This window comes from Buceros rhinoceros, unplaced genomic scaffold (assembly GCF_000710305.1).
Source record: "Buceros rhinoceros silvestris isolate BGI_N320 unplaced genomic scaffold, ASM71030v1 scaffold3838, whole genome shotgun sequence".
NCBI classification, from domain to species: domain Eukaryota; kingdom Metazoa; phylum Chordata; class Aves; order Bucerotiformes; family Bucerotidae; genus Buceros; species Buceros rhinoceros.
In genome coordinates, this window is record NW_010426191.1 from 16,974 (window position 1) to 35,357 (window position 18,384).

The 18,384-nt window shown below is 45.5% G+C and overlaps 1 protein-coding gene across 8 annotated transcripts in view; it reads right to left on the reverse strand.

Annotated features, from left to right (window-relative positions):
* Positions 1-5,336: 5,336 nt before the first annotated feature.
* Positions 5,337-18,384, reverse strand: part of MITF (microphthalmia-associated transcription factor) — a 52,911-nt gene continuing 39,863 nt past the window's right edge. For 6 of the 8 annotated variants that reach the window (XM_010141389.1, XM_010141398.1, XM_010141390.1 and 3 more), the window contains 5 exons: positions 15,571-15,688; positions 12,333-12,389; positions 11,254-11,329; positions 9,537-9,684; positions 6,683-7,499 (listed from right to left, as the gene is read on the reverse strand). In XM_010141389.1, coding sequence (XP_010139691.1) covers positions 7,098-7,499; positions 9,537-9,684; positions 11,254-11,329; positions 12,333-12,389; positions 15,571-15,688 — 801 coding nt within the window. In that variant the 3' untranslated portion in view covers positions 6,683-7,097. Of the gene's footprint in view, positions 7,500-9,536; positions 9,685-11,253; positions 11,330-12,332; positions 12,408-15,570; positions 15,689-18,384 lie in introns of all 8 variants that reach the window. The other 2 variants (XM_010141397.1, XM_010141393.1) reach the window with 2 other exon arrangements.

The window sequence follows — 18,384 nt, forward strand, 5'->3', positions numbered from 1 at the left end:
ATCATTAGACCTAAAACCTCTGGTTATGTCCTCAGTACCTTCAGTGATGTATTGCTCCAAAGGGAAGAGTGGAAAACCTTACAGGAGCCAGCTGGGTTCTCACAGCGCAGGTTCTTCATGGATTTGTTTGAGTAAAATTACTTCAGTGGTCAGAAAGCAAGAAATTATTTTATTATTTACAGGTTCTAAAGTAATTTTGTTTGTAACAACCTGTTTGGGAAACTGCTTTTCAGCAGAGGAAAGAAAAAAAACAGGAAGATTGGGAGCTCTGATACTTTTTAATAAAGGCGTATTTATGCAGTTGTTACTCCAGACAACAGGAGCATTCAACGGACCCAGTCTGAAATGAGAATCGGGCCAGCGGTCTGAAAGACACTAGAAGATTCTGACCAAACGCATTGAAGTGCCCAAACAAACCACACCGAGCCCAGCAGCCGCTGCCCGATTCCTCGTACGACCCAACACGTGCTCGACCGTTGTGTGCGTGTCTGTCTGGGCTGTTACTGCTGGCACACACGAGACGCCGTGTTCTGAGAAAACAACTCACAAATGACAGCAGTAAATCACAGCTCGCCCTAGAGCAAGGCGAGTTCGTGGCGCTGCGCCGGGATGGAGCCGAAGGCATCGCCACAGCAGGGACTGTGTCTGCCCTCATCAAAGCTTCACAGGTGGCTGGGACAGACGCAGCCCCACAAGACAGAGCTGTTCCCCGCTTTTTAACTGAAGTCTAACTGTCGCTGCTATCGAGGGTGGGAAGGAGGAAAGCCGGTGGGAGCGGGGAGATCTGGAGAGGCACTGCTGAACAGCAAGACAGCAGGGAAAGCATCCGAGTGAGACCAGAACCCCTGGAGCTGCGGCTCCATCTACCAAACCCTGCTCAGAGCCCAGGGCGCATCCTGGGAACCCAGCGCACCCCCGCCAGCACCCGGCCCGGCCCCGCTCCCATGAGACGAGCGCCACACTCCTGCTAGAGCCAGGCGCTTGCCCTCCCTCGCTAATAATTGCAGCTGCCCAATCTTCCGATGGGTATAGTGAGGTGACCGCTGATGGGCTGTGCCCAGCTCCCAACGCCTCCGACCACGTCCTGCAGCCACCCAGTGCTGCTCCCCTGGCCTCCCCCTCCTGCAGCAGATGCAGCAGGCACGGGGGATTTCTCCCACAGCTGCTCTGAGACAATATCTACAATACACAACCGCGTACATCAACCCCACAGGGATTTTTATAAATACATTGAAAGAGGAACCAATATTTTGATGCTTTTGCACACCCAGGATCGTCCTAGTGACCGCAGCAGCCTTCCCCTTGGCTTGCACAGCTCTTGGACAGCAGTTACACAGAGGTCTGTCACAGGAACTGTCGTTCTCCTCTACCATCACAGAGCATAACAGTGCCTCAGCCCCGGGAGGCGCAGGGACGGGGTGGAAGAGTGGCAGCACGAGGGTCTGGGCGCTGCCGTCTTTCCAGGGAATGTGTCCATGCTCAGCGTTGCCAGAGTTCGACAGAAGCCACCCCATTCCTTCACAAGCTAGAGGAGAATGGTGTAAAAAGGAAGAAACTGCAGCTTCAGGCCTCGGTGGAGACGTGAGGCTTGACACGTGTTAAGAGTTGTTCTCAAAAACCTCCTTTCAAATGGAGCAGTTTCAAGGAGGAGGCACTGTGGAGCCCAGCAGCGGTGGGTGGTCAGTGCTCATGCGTCTAACCTGTGAGACTACATCCCATTAGCCCTCACTGATTTCAGTAAGTCAGGGACACTTTCTCAAGCCATTGCCCTGCAATTTTAAGCAAGGGTATTTCAAAGGAGCTAGAGAAACAGGGAACATGAGCATTGGGATCCCTCCAGATGTCAGAGCAGAAGGAGCAGCAGCTGTGAACCCCCTAAGGCAGCGCAATCGCCATCTCCCTACCAGCACCGGGAGCTGCTGAGCTCCCTGGCGCTTCTCCTTGGAAGAAAAGCACAATGTGGTGATGTGGTGGCAGGGTCCCCCTGTGCCACTGCACCGCGCAAGCCGAGCCCGCAGTGTCCCACAGCCACAGGGCTTTCCAACAAACCAGACCCCACCAGCCTTATTTTGAACATCCATTTCTTACCCTGCAGAGAATTTTTCAGACTTGTCCAAGGGAACTACAAAGGCTTCTAACCAGACCTGCTGCGACCTCTGTGCCGATACCCTGAGCAACTGCTTACAGCCACCATCCCCACAACAGGTTTTCTTCCTCCTCTTGGGTTCTGCGACCCAGAGCCGCTCCAACCGACAAGAAGAAATTAACTCCCAAAACACAGCACTGGCACAACTGACCGCCAAAAGGGAAGACCAAACACATCTAAAAACTCCAGCATAAACTAGAAATTACATCCCAAGCTGCTGATGAACAGATTTCCTACTGCAGAGCTACAACGCCACATCCTAGCGCTGTGCTGAATTGTAAACAGCATTACAAAGCCTCTGGAAACACTCGCAAGCTTCAACCCGAGTATCGCCTACAAGGAGGGTGGCGGGGCTTTTCTCCTCTTCCCAGCAGAGCCAGGGAGCTTTGCCCAGCGATTTTAGGTTGGTTGGTTTTCAGATGGAGTGAGGCAGGACCACTAACTGCAATTGAATTATTTTCTACTCCCAATAGGTTCAAGACAGGCCAAATTCAAAACTTCTGCTGTTTGTGATCAAGGCTTAAACCTCGAGTTAATAACTACACGTTGCTCACCACTGCTGCTGCAGCAATGTCCACAGAGACGGCGAGGACACCACGCTGTGAGCACAGTAAGTGACAGCCTGTGGAAGAACGAGACCAGGAGGGATGAAACCAACAGAGACAGGGAGAAATCATGAAGATGGGAAGACAAACCAAGACCCCAGCCGGTTTCTGTCCAGCACTAGCTGCAGCTCCTGGCATGACCCAGGAGCCGATGTCTGCGTGTTAGGCGAGTGGAGGGTTCAGAGGAGTGACCCAGCAGTGAGCACGGGGAAGACGGGGATCTCTCAACATGTGGCTCAGCTGGAGAAGGTGGTGAGGTGCGAAGACGTGTTGGTACCCCAAGGCCATGCCTGATACAGGGCAGCTGGTGGGAGGCAAAGGTGATGGCAGCCAGGGTGGTTCTGGTAGACAAAACTCCTTCAAGAAGGGAGGGAAAAGGCAAGAGCCCACAGGAGGGAGAGAGGCAATGACATTTTCACATATCCTCCTGTTTTGTTCCTCAAGTTTTGGGTCTATCTGCTGTGATGTGCATTTGCAAGGCCAAAGCAGGGCCCGATCCGTAGATCCGTCCCTCCGTGCCACCACAACACAAACACAACTGGACAGCTCTGGTACAGCCAGGTTGCTGACTGACACCAGGTCAGGAACAGGGACAGAGCATCCGCCAAGTCACAAACAGAGGAGCACTGCTGGGGCTCCAAACGCACAGAAAAACAAGATCCACTTAACATGGAAAACGAGTGGCTTACACAGACATATGTGAAAAACCAAATGCTTTAATCCATCTATCAAGAACAACAGTTCAAATTATTCCATTGGATACATTAATATTGATCCATAATTTACAGTGCTATGGACCATACACAAATTATTGCTGCAGTCAACAGCAGATGAATATCAACATTACAGTACCAAGCATCATAGCAAGAGGCAGTAATTAATGTCACTTTTTCAAGAAATATAGGTATTTATACTATTATCCACATCAGCTTCCCCCCCCAGTGCATTTTATGTCAAACAACATAAATGTAAGTGCATTATTTTGTGCTTTGTGCTTTCCTTATGTACCTTCTTTTTTGCTTTTACAGGTTGTAAGAGTTAAATATTGCTTTATAGGCCAAAAGCAGTAAGGAAGAACTTCATGGTACTCTGCACGTTCCTGCTTGTTGCATGGCTTTGGCAAAGTGAGAACTGGTAGGAATCACATCCACCTGCTCAGGGAAGCCACCGCCAGCCCAGCATCACACAAGACACCACCATCACACTGGGCAACACCTTCTGTCCATCTCACTCCACCTAGCTCATGCCAAACCCTGCCTGTAATTGCTGTCTCTGTCCCCTGCCATTGAGCTCCTGTAAAACATCACGGCCACATGTTCCACGATGTGCAAACGGGCAAAGACATCTCCAGCGAGCACCCACCTGGAGGTCCGGGTCTCCCAGAGACGTCCCCACTGCAGCGTCAACACCCTTCCACTCAGAGGGTGAGCAAACTCCGAGGAGGGCTGTAGCCTGAGGAAACACGGGGTGAAGAGTAGCAGGGCACAGCCGAGTCGTGTGTTATCCCAAAGCAACACACCGTACAGAGAACATGCACCACAGCTGCTGGGGCCACAGTGACTTTTATCAAGAAATCCAGCTCTTGATCTAACAGTTTTCCTTGAATCCCAGCTCGCCTCCACACAGCACGCAGCCAAACATCAGGAGTCACGGCTGAGAGCGAGTACCAGTGGTTTCACCTAAGCTTGAAAAATATTTATATACCACAGTCTAGACTTCAATTTCTGAACGCCCAGCTTCAGCATTGCACCAAAAGCCTTACTCAAGCTCTTCAGTGGTTCTCAGGGGGACACTCCAGCGTGCACACCCTGATTCTGTACAGTGCTGCAGAGCTGACCCATTTCAGTGGGGAAGGGTAACGCAACCCTGTGTTACAGCTACAGGCATTTCACAGCCCTGATTTTCTTTACCTGTCGCCATTACCAAATGGCAGCACCAGAAGCCTGTACCCGCACACTCAACCCAGAGCTACCTATGGCACAGCTGCCTTGCAGGGGACCTCCCTGCTCGAGGACCACAACGGCCACGGTGCACCCTGCAGGCTCCCGGGTCCTGCCCTGGGCCAGAGCTTCACTACCATAGGAAAGACACATTCCCAAAAGCTGTCTGGGGTGGGGGGGAGAGGCATCATTACAATCTAACTCCAGCTCCTCCTTCGAAAAATAGTAATAAAAAAAGCCACAACCCGGTGGTTGCATCAACGCTAACACAGAGCTCGCTGCTCAAGCAGAAACGGAGACAGCCGGACACAGCTAGCAACAGCCACGGAAAGAGCAACACGAACGCAGACCCCGGAGTACCGTAACAGCAAGCTGTGTCCCTGCCGAGCCCGGCGCTCCTCACCATCAGCACCAGGAGGAGCGGGGCTGGGCAGGGGACACTTCAAGAATCCTTCTGTGAGGAAACATTTGGGTGAAAGCTCAGTGAGCCACACCGCAGGCTATGGGAACCCCTGACGCTGTCCCCAGCTGCCCCATCGTACCCCATTCACATTTTATTCTGAACACTAACCGCTGCGACCAAGTTTTCCTTACAAAGGCTGCCAAACTGGCACTCGAGTCACCAACCGCTTCACTTATCCTATGTCATTTCCAGTGCAGCACAAAGGAGAATGAATGGGAAGCTCTTGTTTTCTATACGTAGGCACCATGCTACACTTCAACGTCTACAAACCACCACCCTAAAGCTCTCCTATGCCACACTTCAGTCAGTGCTAGTCGAGGAAGACTACAGCTAGAGTTTAAGGCACTTCATTCTGAATGAGATCCGCCTGCGAGTCAGCTGTAGGCTGCGGTGGAGAAATCCATCCAGTCCGTCTAGCTCGTCCCACCACAGGTCACCTCTGTAGAACACCTAGGTTTGATAGGATACACGTCTAACTACCGTTATTGCATAGGACTACACTTGAGTAGATAATGCACTGAACTACTTTTACAACATTGTTGCATGTTAAAAATTAATACCATTGTTATCAAGTAACAGTTATTTGCAGATACAGTAATTTACTCTTTTTTTGTTTGGTTTTTTTTCTTATGTCAGCCCCAGTGCTGAAATAAAACACAAATTACTATAACGGGTATATTAACTACAGAGTTATGTTTCCAAGCATATTACTACTTCTTTCTGTATCACTAAAAATAAATATGTAAGTTCAGTTTCTCTACAGAGTTGTTTTATTACCTAATCTAAATTTGTACTCTACCTTAAATGTGTTTAAAAACATGTTCAAAGTGAGACTGTAATATACAAAATATTCTCAAAATCTCTCTTAAAACACAGAACCCTGCATAAAAGCTTCCTTTCAAGTGTTTACAAAGAACGCAGAAAACTTCCAATGAGTTTTAAAAATGTCAAAAAACTGTTGCAATATTAAGAGGCAAAAATCTTACAAATGAAATACAAATATATTTAAAACAAAAAGTTGAGGATAACTAAGGAATCCATGCAGATCAAAATAAACTGTACAATGCAATTTAAAAATAAAAAATAAAGCCAATTAGATATGTACAATGTGCCCAGCTGATAAAACGGATCGATTTTTTTTTGTCCACAGAGCGTATTCCGGCTGACAGCACTCCTGCCTGGTGTACTGCTGGCAAACCGTCACTGCGTGTTACAGAACAAAATAAAAACCGAAGAGAAAAACTCGAACCGTGATCCAAAGGAAAACCAAATCAGCTCAGAGTCAAATCAACCAGCGCTCTGAGGAAGAGGCTGGCACCTCCCTGCCATTTTCAGCAACAGCTTTTTACCTCACAATCACCACAGTCAGGATGTCCAACACTTGGGGGGTTGGTTTGTAGGGGAGAAGGGTGGGGATTCTTCCCGAAACGCTTGTCGTGTGAAGACCCCCCTCTGAGGGACACGGTATCTTTAAGGCAGCGCTATTCAATTAACACCATCCAAATGGGACTTTTTGTGGTTTGGTTTCTTTACATTCTTAAACTTTACAGTTTGTTTCCAAGTAAATAGGTTGCATTTACAATTCTACGATTCCCTCGCCCCCTCCCGCCCCCCCAGTAGAAACAGACTCTTCATTTGTAGTTCTATTGCTTTGAGTAGATTTGACCAGTTGAAAGTTCTTGGTGAATCCAGTTCACAGATACTGTACATAGGCTGTACAATATTTTGGAGGCATTGGTAGTTTTAAAATAGAATATACAAGTTTCTTCACAAAAAATCTAAAAAAAAATCCTATATATATCATATATACACACACGCGCACACACACTGGGCTACTGGTGAAGCACAAGGAAGAAAAAAATCAAAAAATTCTACAAAAGGTAAATTATTTCATCTACTGATCAAGAAACAAAGCAGTTTATTAAGGGTGTGCCAAGTATATGCTAACAGGCATGATCGGTATCTTCCATGCTCACGCTGCTCCGCCTGCTACTTGTCTTCGATGCGCCAGGAGACACAGAGGAAAGTAGTGGGTCAGTCACTCCGACGGGGGAGAGGGTATCGTCCATCAAGATGTCTTCCAGTTTGGATCCCATTTTTGCAGGAACGCTGTAAGTGCCGGTCGGTTCAGTCACATTGCCGAGGTTGTCACTGAAGGTGATGGTGCCGTCAGTGAGATCGAGGGTGGTAGTGCAAGACAGGTCTGTGTGGTGCGGCATGATGTCTTGGTTGCAGTTGTCCAGCACAGGCTCTTGTTTGATGACCCTGTTGACCATATCAGGGGAGCAAAGGCCTGTAGACGGAACAAGGGACAGTCCGTGTGCCCGAGCCTGCATCTCAAGTTCCTGTGAAGGAGAATAAGGGGCAAATCAATAAAGAAATCTGAAAGCAAAATCTGCCATCTCATGCTCGCGTGCTGCGACTTAGTTTCCTTCTGTTGTACACAAACCATTTCCTCCCGCGTCCAGCGGCAACAAGCACTTGCACCTTGAACAATTCTGCCCTGCAAATTTTCACCTCAGCTTCCATCTCTTGAAGAGGTGGGTGACACCACCCCACACAGGTCCTTCACACTTCTCCTCAGAACCTACACCAGAGCCAAAACCCAGCACCCTGCAGAACAGACACGAATCCCTCCAGGCCTCTTCTCAAACCAGTGTCACAGTAGGCAAGTTGGGCATCAGTCAGGTGAGAAAAGCATTTAGAAGTTGAAAAAGAGATGAAGGTATGCTTCGTTCTTTTTAAGAAGTCCCATGTGAAGGTACAGCATGTCTGTATGACACTTGTCATTTCCTGCCGAGACACTGGAGGGGACATTTCTCATTCTACAAGCCTGGATGGAAGCAAAGAGGTCAGCCAAAACTGAGCCACACTATTCCTGCACTGAGAAATTACAGGCAAGTCATAGGAAAGCTTCAGACCACACACAACAGCCAGGATTCTTTGAATCTTCGTGAAAAGTTTAAATCCCACCTTCACATTTAATCAGACAGATGCTCTGGACTGGAGACAGGCAATAGGAGAATTCATCACAATAGCCTTTCTCAAGTGCAGCAGTAAGAGATGTTTTGCTTCTCCTTACGCATCGTATCTATCAGGCAATCACAATCACTGCTGTGACTGCACTGTTTCGGGGAACTCCTGTCGCTGAGGCTGATTAACAGCCTTTGCTCCATTTTCAAGCTAAGCCAACAAGCCCGTAATGGCATGCTGCAAGATCAGCGGAGGAGGTGGAACAAGGAAGCACTTCTTCCATCAGCTACCATGCCAAAATCAGCAGCTCCTTATTCCGTGCACGATCAGAATCATGGCAAAAAGAGAAAATACAGACTTTATTTGCTGCCAGATATATTACCCATTATTCAAGGGTCTGGTTTTTATGTTACTTTGATTGAAGAAGGAGCCAGAGCTGATAGGTAATGCAAAGACAAAAGATGCTTAAAAAGTGATCTGACTTAGCTCTGAAATACCACTGCTTGACATCGCTTTGCTGAAAGGTTGCATGTCTTGATCGTCTCACTCTAGCAAACAGACTGCTCAACAAAGTACAAAAGCTGTGCTGAAGATCATCCCACATTAGGGGGGGTTTCCCTGCAACTGCTCTCAGACAAGCCAGGGCAGCCTCAACATTAAAGACAGCTGCCAGTCCCCAAGATAGCTGCAGGGACCTCAAGACGCAGTGCTGCAGTGTCTGTCACCAGTTCTGCTCTCCTGCCCAGTTTGTCCTGTGGGCAGTGTTTACCCTCCAACCCGCAAGCAGAGGACAGATTCCTGCAGAGCATCAGGGAGAGGCTGATCGAGGGAAGAAGAGATCCGATGCAGAAGACTGCAATCTGTGGAGCTTCTGAGAGACAGGGCCTGGATGGCTCCCTACATCACTTAGAAAACCCACAAGCAAAACAAAAATAATCCATTTATCGTCATTTGTCTGAAACTGCTTCTGAAGAAAACAAGCACTAAAGCTACAAGTAAAAAAGCTCCACAAACAAGACAACTCCTAAACAGCTGAACCAAATTTCATCTCTATCAACAACCAGATGATATATCTAGTCCCAATTCTTTAGGTCTTGCAGCCAGAAAAAAAATATCACCATATAAACCTGATATATAGTACGGTTTGCAACTTACGGCTGCTCTGGTTTTGTTCTACCATGGCTATCATAAGTGCTTTACTAGAGTGCTGGGATTTTATTTTACTTTTTTTAAACTAATGTAACCTTTTTTCTTTTTTTTTCCCCCGGGAAGATCTCTCAGCATTGGCCACCATTAATTAAAATGGTGGTTCCTTCAAATGCACACTCCTACAAACGAGCTTCAGTTACCATTACCTGCAGTCACACACTGCAACACCAAGAGCACTGGCAGTTTATTTATCAGCAAACCTGTATTCTGAGCAGCAGGTGCCTGTTGGCATGTTCCAGCTTCTTCTGTCTGTTCTCCAGCTCCTTTGTGCGCTGCTGTTCTCTCTGCAGCTTACGGATGTAGTCCACTGATGCTTTCAGGATAGTTCCCTTGTTCCAGCGCATATCCCTATGACATTGAGAGAAAAGGAAGGGTTAAGGCTCTCAGGGAGACTGTATGTCATAGTCATGACCTCCACGTGGGCAGCTTTGACGACATCTCACACACAACGCCTGGCTGGCATTTACCCCAAGCTGACGAATACAGAAAGCATTTGCAATGCACTAGAGGGGGCCAGAGGGCAGCTCTTGGGAAGCGGAGTGCAGCCAGCCCAAGGGCTCAGAGCTCCACACAGCCCTCCCGGGGCCAGCACCTGCCTTCTGCACAGTTTGGGACCAGCTCTGCAGAGCGACTGAAGACCAGGGGCTCCTTTCATTGCCTTATGCTGTAAGGTGACAACAAAACCCTGCAAGACTCTTCCCAAATGACACATGGCTTGCTGTCTGCATGATGCCTGATTCCAGCCGGGGCATTAAAGAGACCATGGATGAGCTGGTGCTTCTGTGGGAGAAAGACTGAGGCCCTTCAGGAGCAGCAAGCGATAGTCTTCCTGATGGTACTCATCACAGCTGTGTCATGGTAGGAAGAGTGCATATTCAGGGGCTTTAAACTCTGGATAAAATACAAACGCCACAGTGCAGCCTAGGGGTGATGGTTCTTCAGGCAGTGGGTATGCGGCTCCCATACGGCTTCTCCCACATTATTCCCCCCACGCTCGCTTTAGAGAAAAAGGCTGCCTGCACCATCTTCTCCTCCACATCATCTTAGTTGTTTAAATAAAAAAACTTGACCAAAGATCCACCCACCCCGTAGGCTGATGCTGTGCAATGTTGTCTTGCTTGCCTCAGAGGAAGGTAAAGAGCCTCTCTGGAAGAGCAGCTGTGAGCTGCTCCATGAGCAACTGCCTTGAAACAATGGAAACTCTCCCCAAACGCACCACAGGACATTGATTCAAATTTAAGTGAGTCTTTTAAGCTCCAGAGCAAGGGGGGCGTTTCCTTGTTATTGAATCAGCATTAGGAAAGCATTAAGACAAGTTAGTGGCAGTAAAATTACCTAGAAGAACTACTGGGAAATTACCACAAACACTTGCAAACAGTCAGTGAACAGATGCAGAGCTACGCTCTTTATTTTTCTTTTCTTAGAAGAAGGGGAAGGTGACTGCTCCCCTGATGAACCACTCTCCATTTTCACAGAAAGAAGTACTGGTTCTGTCTCACCAAACTACGACATCTAATAAATCAGAAGAATCATTTTACAAGACAAGCGGCCAGCTAAGCAGTGAGACCAGAGTGAGGTTTCACACCCTGACACCTCTGCCTCTGGTAAGGCCGTTGCTCCCAGCATCACCCCGGCCCTGCTGAAGCACAGGATCCTGCCAGATGCTGAGCTGCTGCACAAGGTACAGGGACAGTTTTGTGACAGAATTCAAATTAAACTTCAGTAAGTTCCAAAAGGGGAAAAATAAACCCCAGAACAATCTTGAAAAAAAGTGTAATGGAACCTTGAAGCATTTCTACAGCCATAGAGTGCCAAGATCATACAAGAAAACACAGGAATTTTTTTTTTTGTAAATTCTTTTTCTCCCCTAAGTTTTTTTTCTTTCAACAGATCTCCCCACGGGCACATTATACTTACGGGTCATTTGACTTGGGTATCAAAGTGCCTAGTTCTTTTATACGGTCATTAATATTAAATCTTCTTCTTCGTTCAACTTTAGGAAAAAAACAGCACAAATGTTACAAGTAATTCACCCTTAATTACAACTACCAAGTGTTTCATCAAAGATTTCTTCAAGCACCTTTGAAATGTTCGCCTGAAGCTTAAAAACAGAATAATTTATTTGGCTCTCCTACACATGGACAGAGTAAGATGGAAGGTCTGTCTACACTGTAAAAACACGGGACTGCTGAAGTGGCAGAGTCAAACCGAGCCTCTAAATCATGGCTGTGTTAGCACGGGACTCAGCTGAGGAGCGAGGGCTTTCCTAGGGAAAAGCAACACAGATTCAGAGACAAAAATTTACATCCTCAAGGAAATTCCAAAGCAGGAAAAGGGGCAAAATGTATAGTCTCTTTCTCAAAGATGCAACATTTTGAGGAACCAAAAGTCAAACTTAAATACCAGTTTTCCTGAATTTGCTTTTCACGCTATGGCAAAGATTTTTTTAATAGCTCAAGGCATGAAACCGTTCTTCTTTTCTAGTAATATTAAGCATAAAAGGAAATCTTAGGGATCCTTTCAGTCATAAGACGTTCGTGACACTAAAATATTTTTTCCTAGTGTGTAAATATGTGTTCACTTCAAAACCAGAATTTATAAAACTGCCACACTGAGGATGCACACTTGTGATTAGAGTCACGAACTAACAATGCGTCTAAGATTTAAGATTAACTTTCTTTTAAAAAGGCAATATTGTGCAAAATGGATTCGTTAAAAGCTCCTGGATCAAATCTCCTACCCAGTACTTCCACTGATAACGGCCATCCCTTCATTTGGCTTTTTGAAAGAAACAAAAATGGAGTTTAAAACTCAGTAGTAGATTTAAGCACACAAGAATTCGAGGTATTTGATCTGTGGGCATGGCATAACATAAGAAACTGGTACTATGTACTACATGCAGTGTCTCGTTCAGATTTAAAACTCCAGCATTTGAACCCTTAACGCCTAAAATCGGTACTAGAATCTGGTGCAAAGTGTGAAGAACCAAAACTTACTCAAGTTGTGATTGTCTTTCTTTTGCCTTTCCTTAGCCAACGCTCTCGCTTCCGACTCTGTAGGAAAAAAACATGCTGTGCATGTGAATGAAGTAATTAAAGTCACTCAAACACAACATTTCAGCCTGTGGACCATTTGTGCAGGAAGCCCGACTGATGTTTGTCAAACCAATTATTACAGCCATTCCAAAGGGCGAGAAGGGCCGGTACAGTGAGCTGTGGTTGCCAAAACGCAATGCTGGCATGGGCTCGAGCATCTCTTCCCACACTGACAGCCATGACGAGGACATTTCCCACGGAGGCCCTGACTCAGCAAGGTATTTGAGGACAACGAACTGCTGAAATCCAACATACCTTCTCCTACATGTACGTACAACCGGCACGCTTACGTACCAGGCTGAAGCTGAACCAGAGGAACAGCATGCCTGCTGCATTGCTGCCTGAGCAGGATGTGAAGCAGTCGGGAGTCAGAGGCTCTGCTCACCGGAATTAAGGCTATGTCCTTCAGTGGCACGTGTACACACATCACCATGAGACCTTTAGCAACCTATTAAAAATGCTGTATTTCCCAGTGACACTAACTGTGTAATACAATCTCAACACCTTTACTAGCAATAATGTTAGGAAACAATTGTCCTTGCCTCAAGAAAAGCAAGAAAAATAATGACAACCATGCTGCACATCGGTTGTGTCAATTCAGCTGCTGTTAACCTTGTTCCACGTATTTACTATCAGACTTCAGCATGAAAGAGTTCAGGAAAAAGCACAACTAAATCTGTTCTTTTCAGTTCTTTCTCGATATTACAGTTCTCGAACAATTGTAAGTATTTTAATGTTTGCCCTACCCCTTTTAATTTTGAAAAAGGTGAGGTCCTTAAACCTTGTCCTATTGCTTTTAAATCTCAAAACCAGCAAGAATTACTTCACTTCACAGTAAGTCAGTGCAGAGGAATGAGCGTATGATCTATCATCACACATTCCATAACACACACACTGACTCCAACAGATCTCTTTCCAGTATTATTTTATTTTTAAGGAATATAGATTATGTCCCACCCAACTCAAAATAACAGGTGATGAGGGTTTCTCTTGAAGTACTGGAAGCTTACTGCATCATTGCTTAGAAGACAGAGCTACCCCAATATTACACGCAGCGTAACAGGCCGTAGCCTTTCCTAAGCTAGGCTCCCAAAGGATCCCCAAAAAGTTCAAAAGATCATTGTGTGTCTTAATGAAACCTGAGCTTAATCTGACACTGCCTTATGAAACAGATATGAGGTTTCTAAGGCCAAAACTGATGGAAACTGCCCTCCTGGGTGAGCAGGATTCCCATTAAACACTTCAGTAACTACAGATGACAACTCTCAACCGACATTAGACACTGGAATAACAGATTTGATTTTGGGGGGGTTCTTCATAATTTTGTATTTATATAGTAGAATGGAAAAAAGATTCTGACAAATACCAGGTTTAAATATTGCAAGCTCTCTCCAGCCCAGCTCCAACAGCAAAATGAGGAAATGGAGAACCAAGACTCCTGCCTGCAACAACACGCTGATTTAAAAAGCAGTGGCTGTCAGAAATCACTGTCAACAGCATTTTCTGCACAAAGGCTTGGCCGGATCAGTGCCAAAGTGACTGCTGTTAAATTTAAGCTTAACTCCTAAACCTTTCCTCAATTCAAATGCAATCTGCTAGCACGTATTCTGCACGGAAGCAACACTCACCTAAATTGTTTCTGTGTGCAAGTCAATGTGGCACATAGACATTTAACTTACTTCAGGTCTACTTTGACTCCTACTGAGTTGAAGTACTACTACCTACTGACTACCTACTGAGTCCTACTGAGGACTTCCTTCCATTAGACCTTTTCACTCACTCATTTCCCCTCTTTCTCCTTCTGCCTCCTTTGCCTCAACTCTTATACAACCATCTGCAGTGAATCCACCAGCCTGGACATCCGACAAGTTGGATGTTTAGTTTGCAGTCTACAGCCACCCTTAACTTTCTATAACTGGGGCAACAAAACCATCTGCAACACAGACTCAGAGTAGTTCTCATCCCCTCCCACCCTTCTCTTAACATAGTTCCATAGCTGTACCAGCTCTCCTTTTTCGAGCAGCCACAAAACATTGCGCAGTTTTTGTGTCTTCATTTGGTGCTGAACTCAAATTTTGTGCAGTCATATAAACGCAAATATCTGCCAGCTCAGAGAGGTGGCATTTCCTCCTGAGATACTGACTCCTGGGCTATTAAAACTGCTCTACTTAAACTAATTCCTAGAACCTGCTTTGTAACTGAGTCAGCCTGTCAGTTTTCACAACAGAAACCCAGAAAAACGACTGACAAGAAAGAAACCATGTCTCTACCATACTGCCTACAGCACGACATGGCTTATGAACAGCCATTTCTGGGTATTCGGATGATTTTGTCATTGGTTCTGGAAGGGATTTCCATCTGTCTGTCCTCTGGACAAGCTTGCCTTGTATGTTGCACCCTACATGTGATTATATGCTTTCAAGTGAAGCAGAACAACAAAAATAAAACATGCTTGAGTAAGAAACTTCTCAGTTCTTTCTTCAAACTATTTAGCTGCTGTACACATATGCTTGAGGGAAAGGGGGTTTTAATGACCCCTTCCCTCCCTCCCCTGGCTTATTCAGAGCACTGCTGGAGGAGTTGTCAACGAATTTACAGAATACTTTGTTTTCATCTTAAGAGATGCAAATTCTCTCTCCAGTGCCTAATTTTACATTTTATAGGATCCAGGCATCCAGATTTCATACTAAAATGGGTTATTTGTTTGTTACTGCCCTTCCCCACTAGAGCAAAGCCTCAGCGTGTAGCATTCCTTGACATGAATCCCACAGACACTCCAGATGTGGAGTCGTTAAGGTGTGGCGTCGATAGAGCAAACAAGCCGAAACTAGAAAACAGCTCTGCAAAAGCTGAGTGGAAGCTTCCTGCGACACAATGTTTTCAATGTGCAGATTTGACTACAACAACTCTTTCTTATCTTGAACAATGAACACACACATGCCCACATAAGAACACAACTGCACTGCAGGCTACAATGTCTGCTAAAAAATGGTCCACAAAGCAAAAATTAACTATTCATCCATCTGCTCTTTCTCATAACAGAAATTATGTCCAGTATCACCTGAATTCAAAACCTGAATTAAAAAAAAAAAAAAACAACCGCATTATTGCTCCAAGGTGGCATTTTAGACATATTTACCTGTGAGCTCCCTTTTTATATTAGGAAGATTAGCTGGACACGAGTTGCTGATGTTTAGTCCTGGAGGAGGCATGCTTTGGTTGCCATAAAGGTCAATCAAATTGCCAGATACAGGCAACTGGAAAAGATAAACAAGAAAAAGGATCATTCGGTTTGCCCTTACGAAAAGCTTCGTACAGAACAGTCAGGATCTTCTGAGAAATCTGTGCTCTTCCCATGGGCAAACAGAGCGTGCAGTAAGGTCAGTGAGTCACAGATACGAGGAGTAAAACACCTACACTGGGAAAATTCTGACCTCTCTCCTCAAGAATACGCAGAAGAGGGTAACACACTGACAATATCACTGTGCTGTCGCTCTTTATTTTTCAGTGAAACTATTTACATCTGTACCCCCATCACTCCTCTTACTCAAAACACCTGAAAGAGCTTATAAAAGTTTCCCGCAGGAAGTCCCCCTTTCTCCAGGAATTTGTGAGGGAGTGTACTTAGCAAATTGTCACATGCCTGAGGAAGAACATTGTATTGATCAGTCACCCTTTTCATGTGATGTGAAAGCTACCTACACAGAAAGCATTTACGTTTACTTTAACTTGGGTTTTGCCTTATGTAACAAGAACACACATCAGTAGGAGGAAGATTATTTTTACATTAAGTTTCCTCAATTACTTGTTCATTCTGCTATTCTTATTTAGGCATGTTTAAACAGGATTTATACAGAAAAAGGATAGACTTATCAAAGTAATCCCTTTAAACTGAAATGTATTTAAAGAAGTTTACATTTATCTTGAGTGGATTATTTTACCCATCTCTTTTTTGTTTTCAAGTCAGGCTTTGAACAGACAGGTATAAACCACTTTGATATCTTATCTGAGTGGCAATACTTCTCATCATTGTTGCTGCAGAGAAAACCAATCCCTCCAAGACACTGATCCTGCAGAGATTACAGTAAGTATTAACTTTACACCCATGTAAATAACCTGGTGAATACAATGGCTTGAGTCACACCCTGGACTATTAAACTCCCACTGATGGTCCTTACCAGACTGAGACCTAAGGAAATTTCTCTGCCAGCTGGAGCTACCAGAAAAAACGAAGTTGATACGCATCCATTACAGTACCACCAGCTAGAAGCTGTGATGATAGTTGGCTTAAACAGACAGTGGCCAACAACAAAGTTCCCTGACTCAGTTTAAGTGACCAAGGGAAAACATGACTGAATTCTCACCAAGATGCACTCACATCCTTGAACGCAGTATTAAAAAAAAAAAAAATAAAAAAAGGGACATCTGTACTAAAGCTAAGGTCACCGCTGTCCATCACAGACTACAGTCCCAGTTGTGACCTACGTGCACGCGTGTCAGGGTAATCACTCACTCTCACTGCTCTACAAGGCTGACCCTTGTATCTTCCGGCTTCTCAAATGCATCCACGACATAAGCACAGCAACAGCGTCATACTCCCTTCTGACTTGGATGCGCCTTCTCTATTCATGCTCCCAAGCATGGGGAGAGCACAAAGACCTTGTTTGTAGGCCGGGGACTTGAAGTTCAAAACCAGACACGTGAAATCTAATTAGGATTTCAGGAAATAAAAAAAGTATTCCCCCCTCCCCAGAAATCTGGAAACTAGCATCCCAAAGCCTGGGTAAAGCAGCAAGGTTATACAGAAACTTGGAGAACAGTTAAGGTCACCAAGCTACTTTCCTTAGATAGGATGGACCCGGCATGTTACAACAAGATTTTTATTTTATTTCTTTTTTCAAAAGGGTCATCATAGTGCCACATTCTGTGTCAATAAACAGGACTTGTGTAAGCGATCACAAAAGGGGACAGTAGTGCAGGCAGCAGCTGCTGAATGCGCACATGGAAGTCCTGCAGAAGTTGCAAGCACTGCTGCAGCTCAGTAAAGGAGGACGAGGGGAGAAATTTGCAGAGCTCTAAACGTTGCAGTTCTGCAAGTACCCGTGAATGCTTATCAAGGGAATTTACAGCAGAGGTAGATGTCAGTCTCAGTTTAGATCAGCAATCCATATGCAAAGAGACTGATTGGCTTCTTTCTGCCGCTACTTTTCCCTGCAAGCTGAACTCTACAAGTCAACGCTTCAGCTCTAACTTTTTACTGCAAGTGTGCCTACATGTACGGTCCACACTCAGCCTCGAGTGTGCTCAGCACGAGCCTCTGAGAAACATCTTCTCCAGGACGGCTACAAGTCACATCTTGGGACCACCTTTATATTTTTAGTTTGAAAGGAATTGTATAAAGTGCGTACACACTTCAGCTCATCTCACAGGACTAAACCACCTGCAGTTAAGGTAAGTTAGAACTGAGGCACATCCTCTGTTGACAGTTATATTCCAGGTCCCAGAGGAATAAAATTAGTTGACTTGCAAGGTAAGACCAATAATCATTAAAGCAGAGTTTAAGGAACTGGAAAGGGGAGGGGACCCCTACGCTGAGGGCATTGCTTTGAGATGGAGGAGTCAGTAGTGAGCACACAAAAAGCATTCAGTAGGCTGAAACGAGGCAAAAAAAGCCCAAACTGCCAGGCCTTAGAATGGACACAACACTGTGAGGCATAAGCACTTATTTCAAATGCTTCCCATTGGAAGAAGCCAGCAAAAATTAAACAGTTTGCAAACATTTTAGCTCTAATCTATTAAGACAGTGAAACCTTTCATTCCTTTCCCCACGCACAAAGAGATAGGAAAGCATTCAAAACTCCCACAGCCATTTCCTTTGGAGGATGGAGTCTCAAATCCTTGAGAAAGATACGGAATTTTCTAGCGCTAAGGAGGCTCCTTCCCTGTCTTCTCC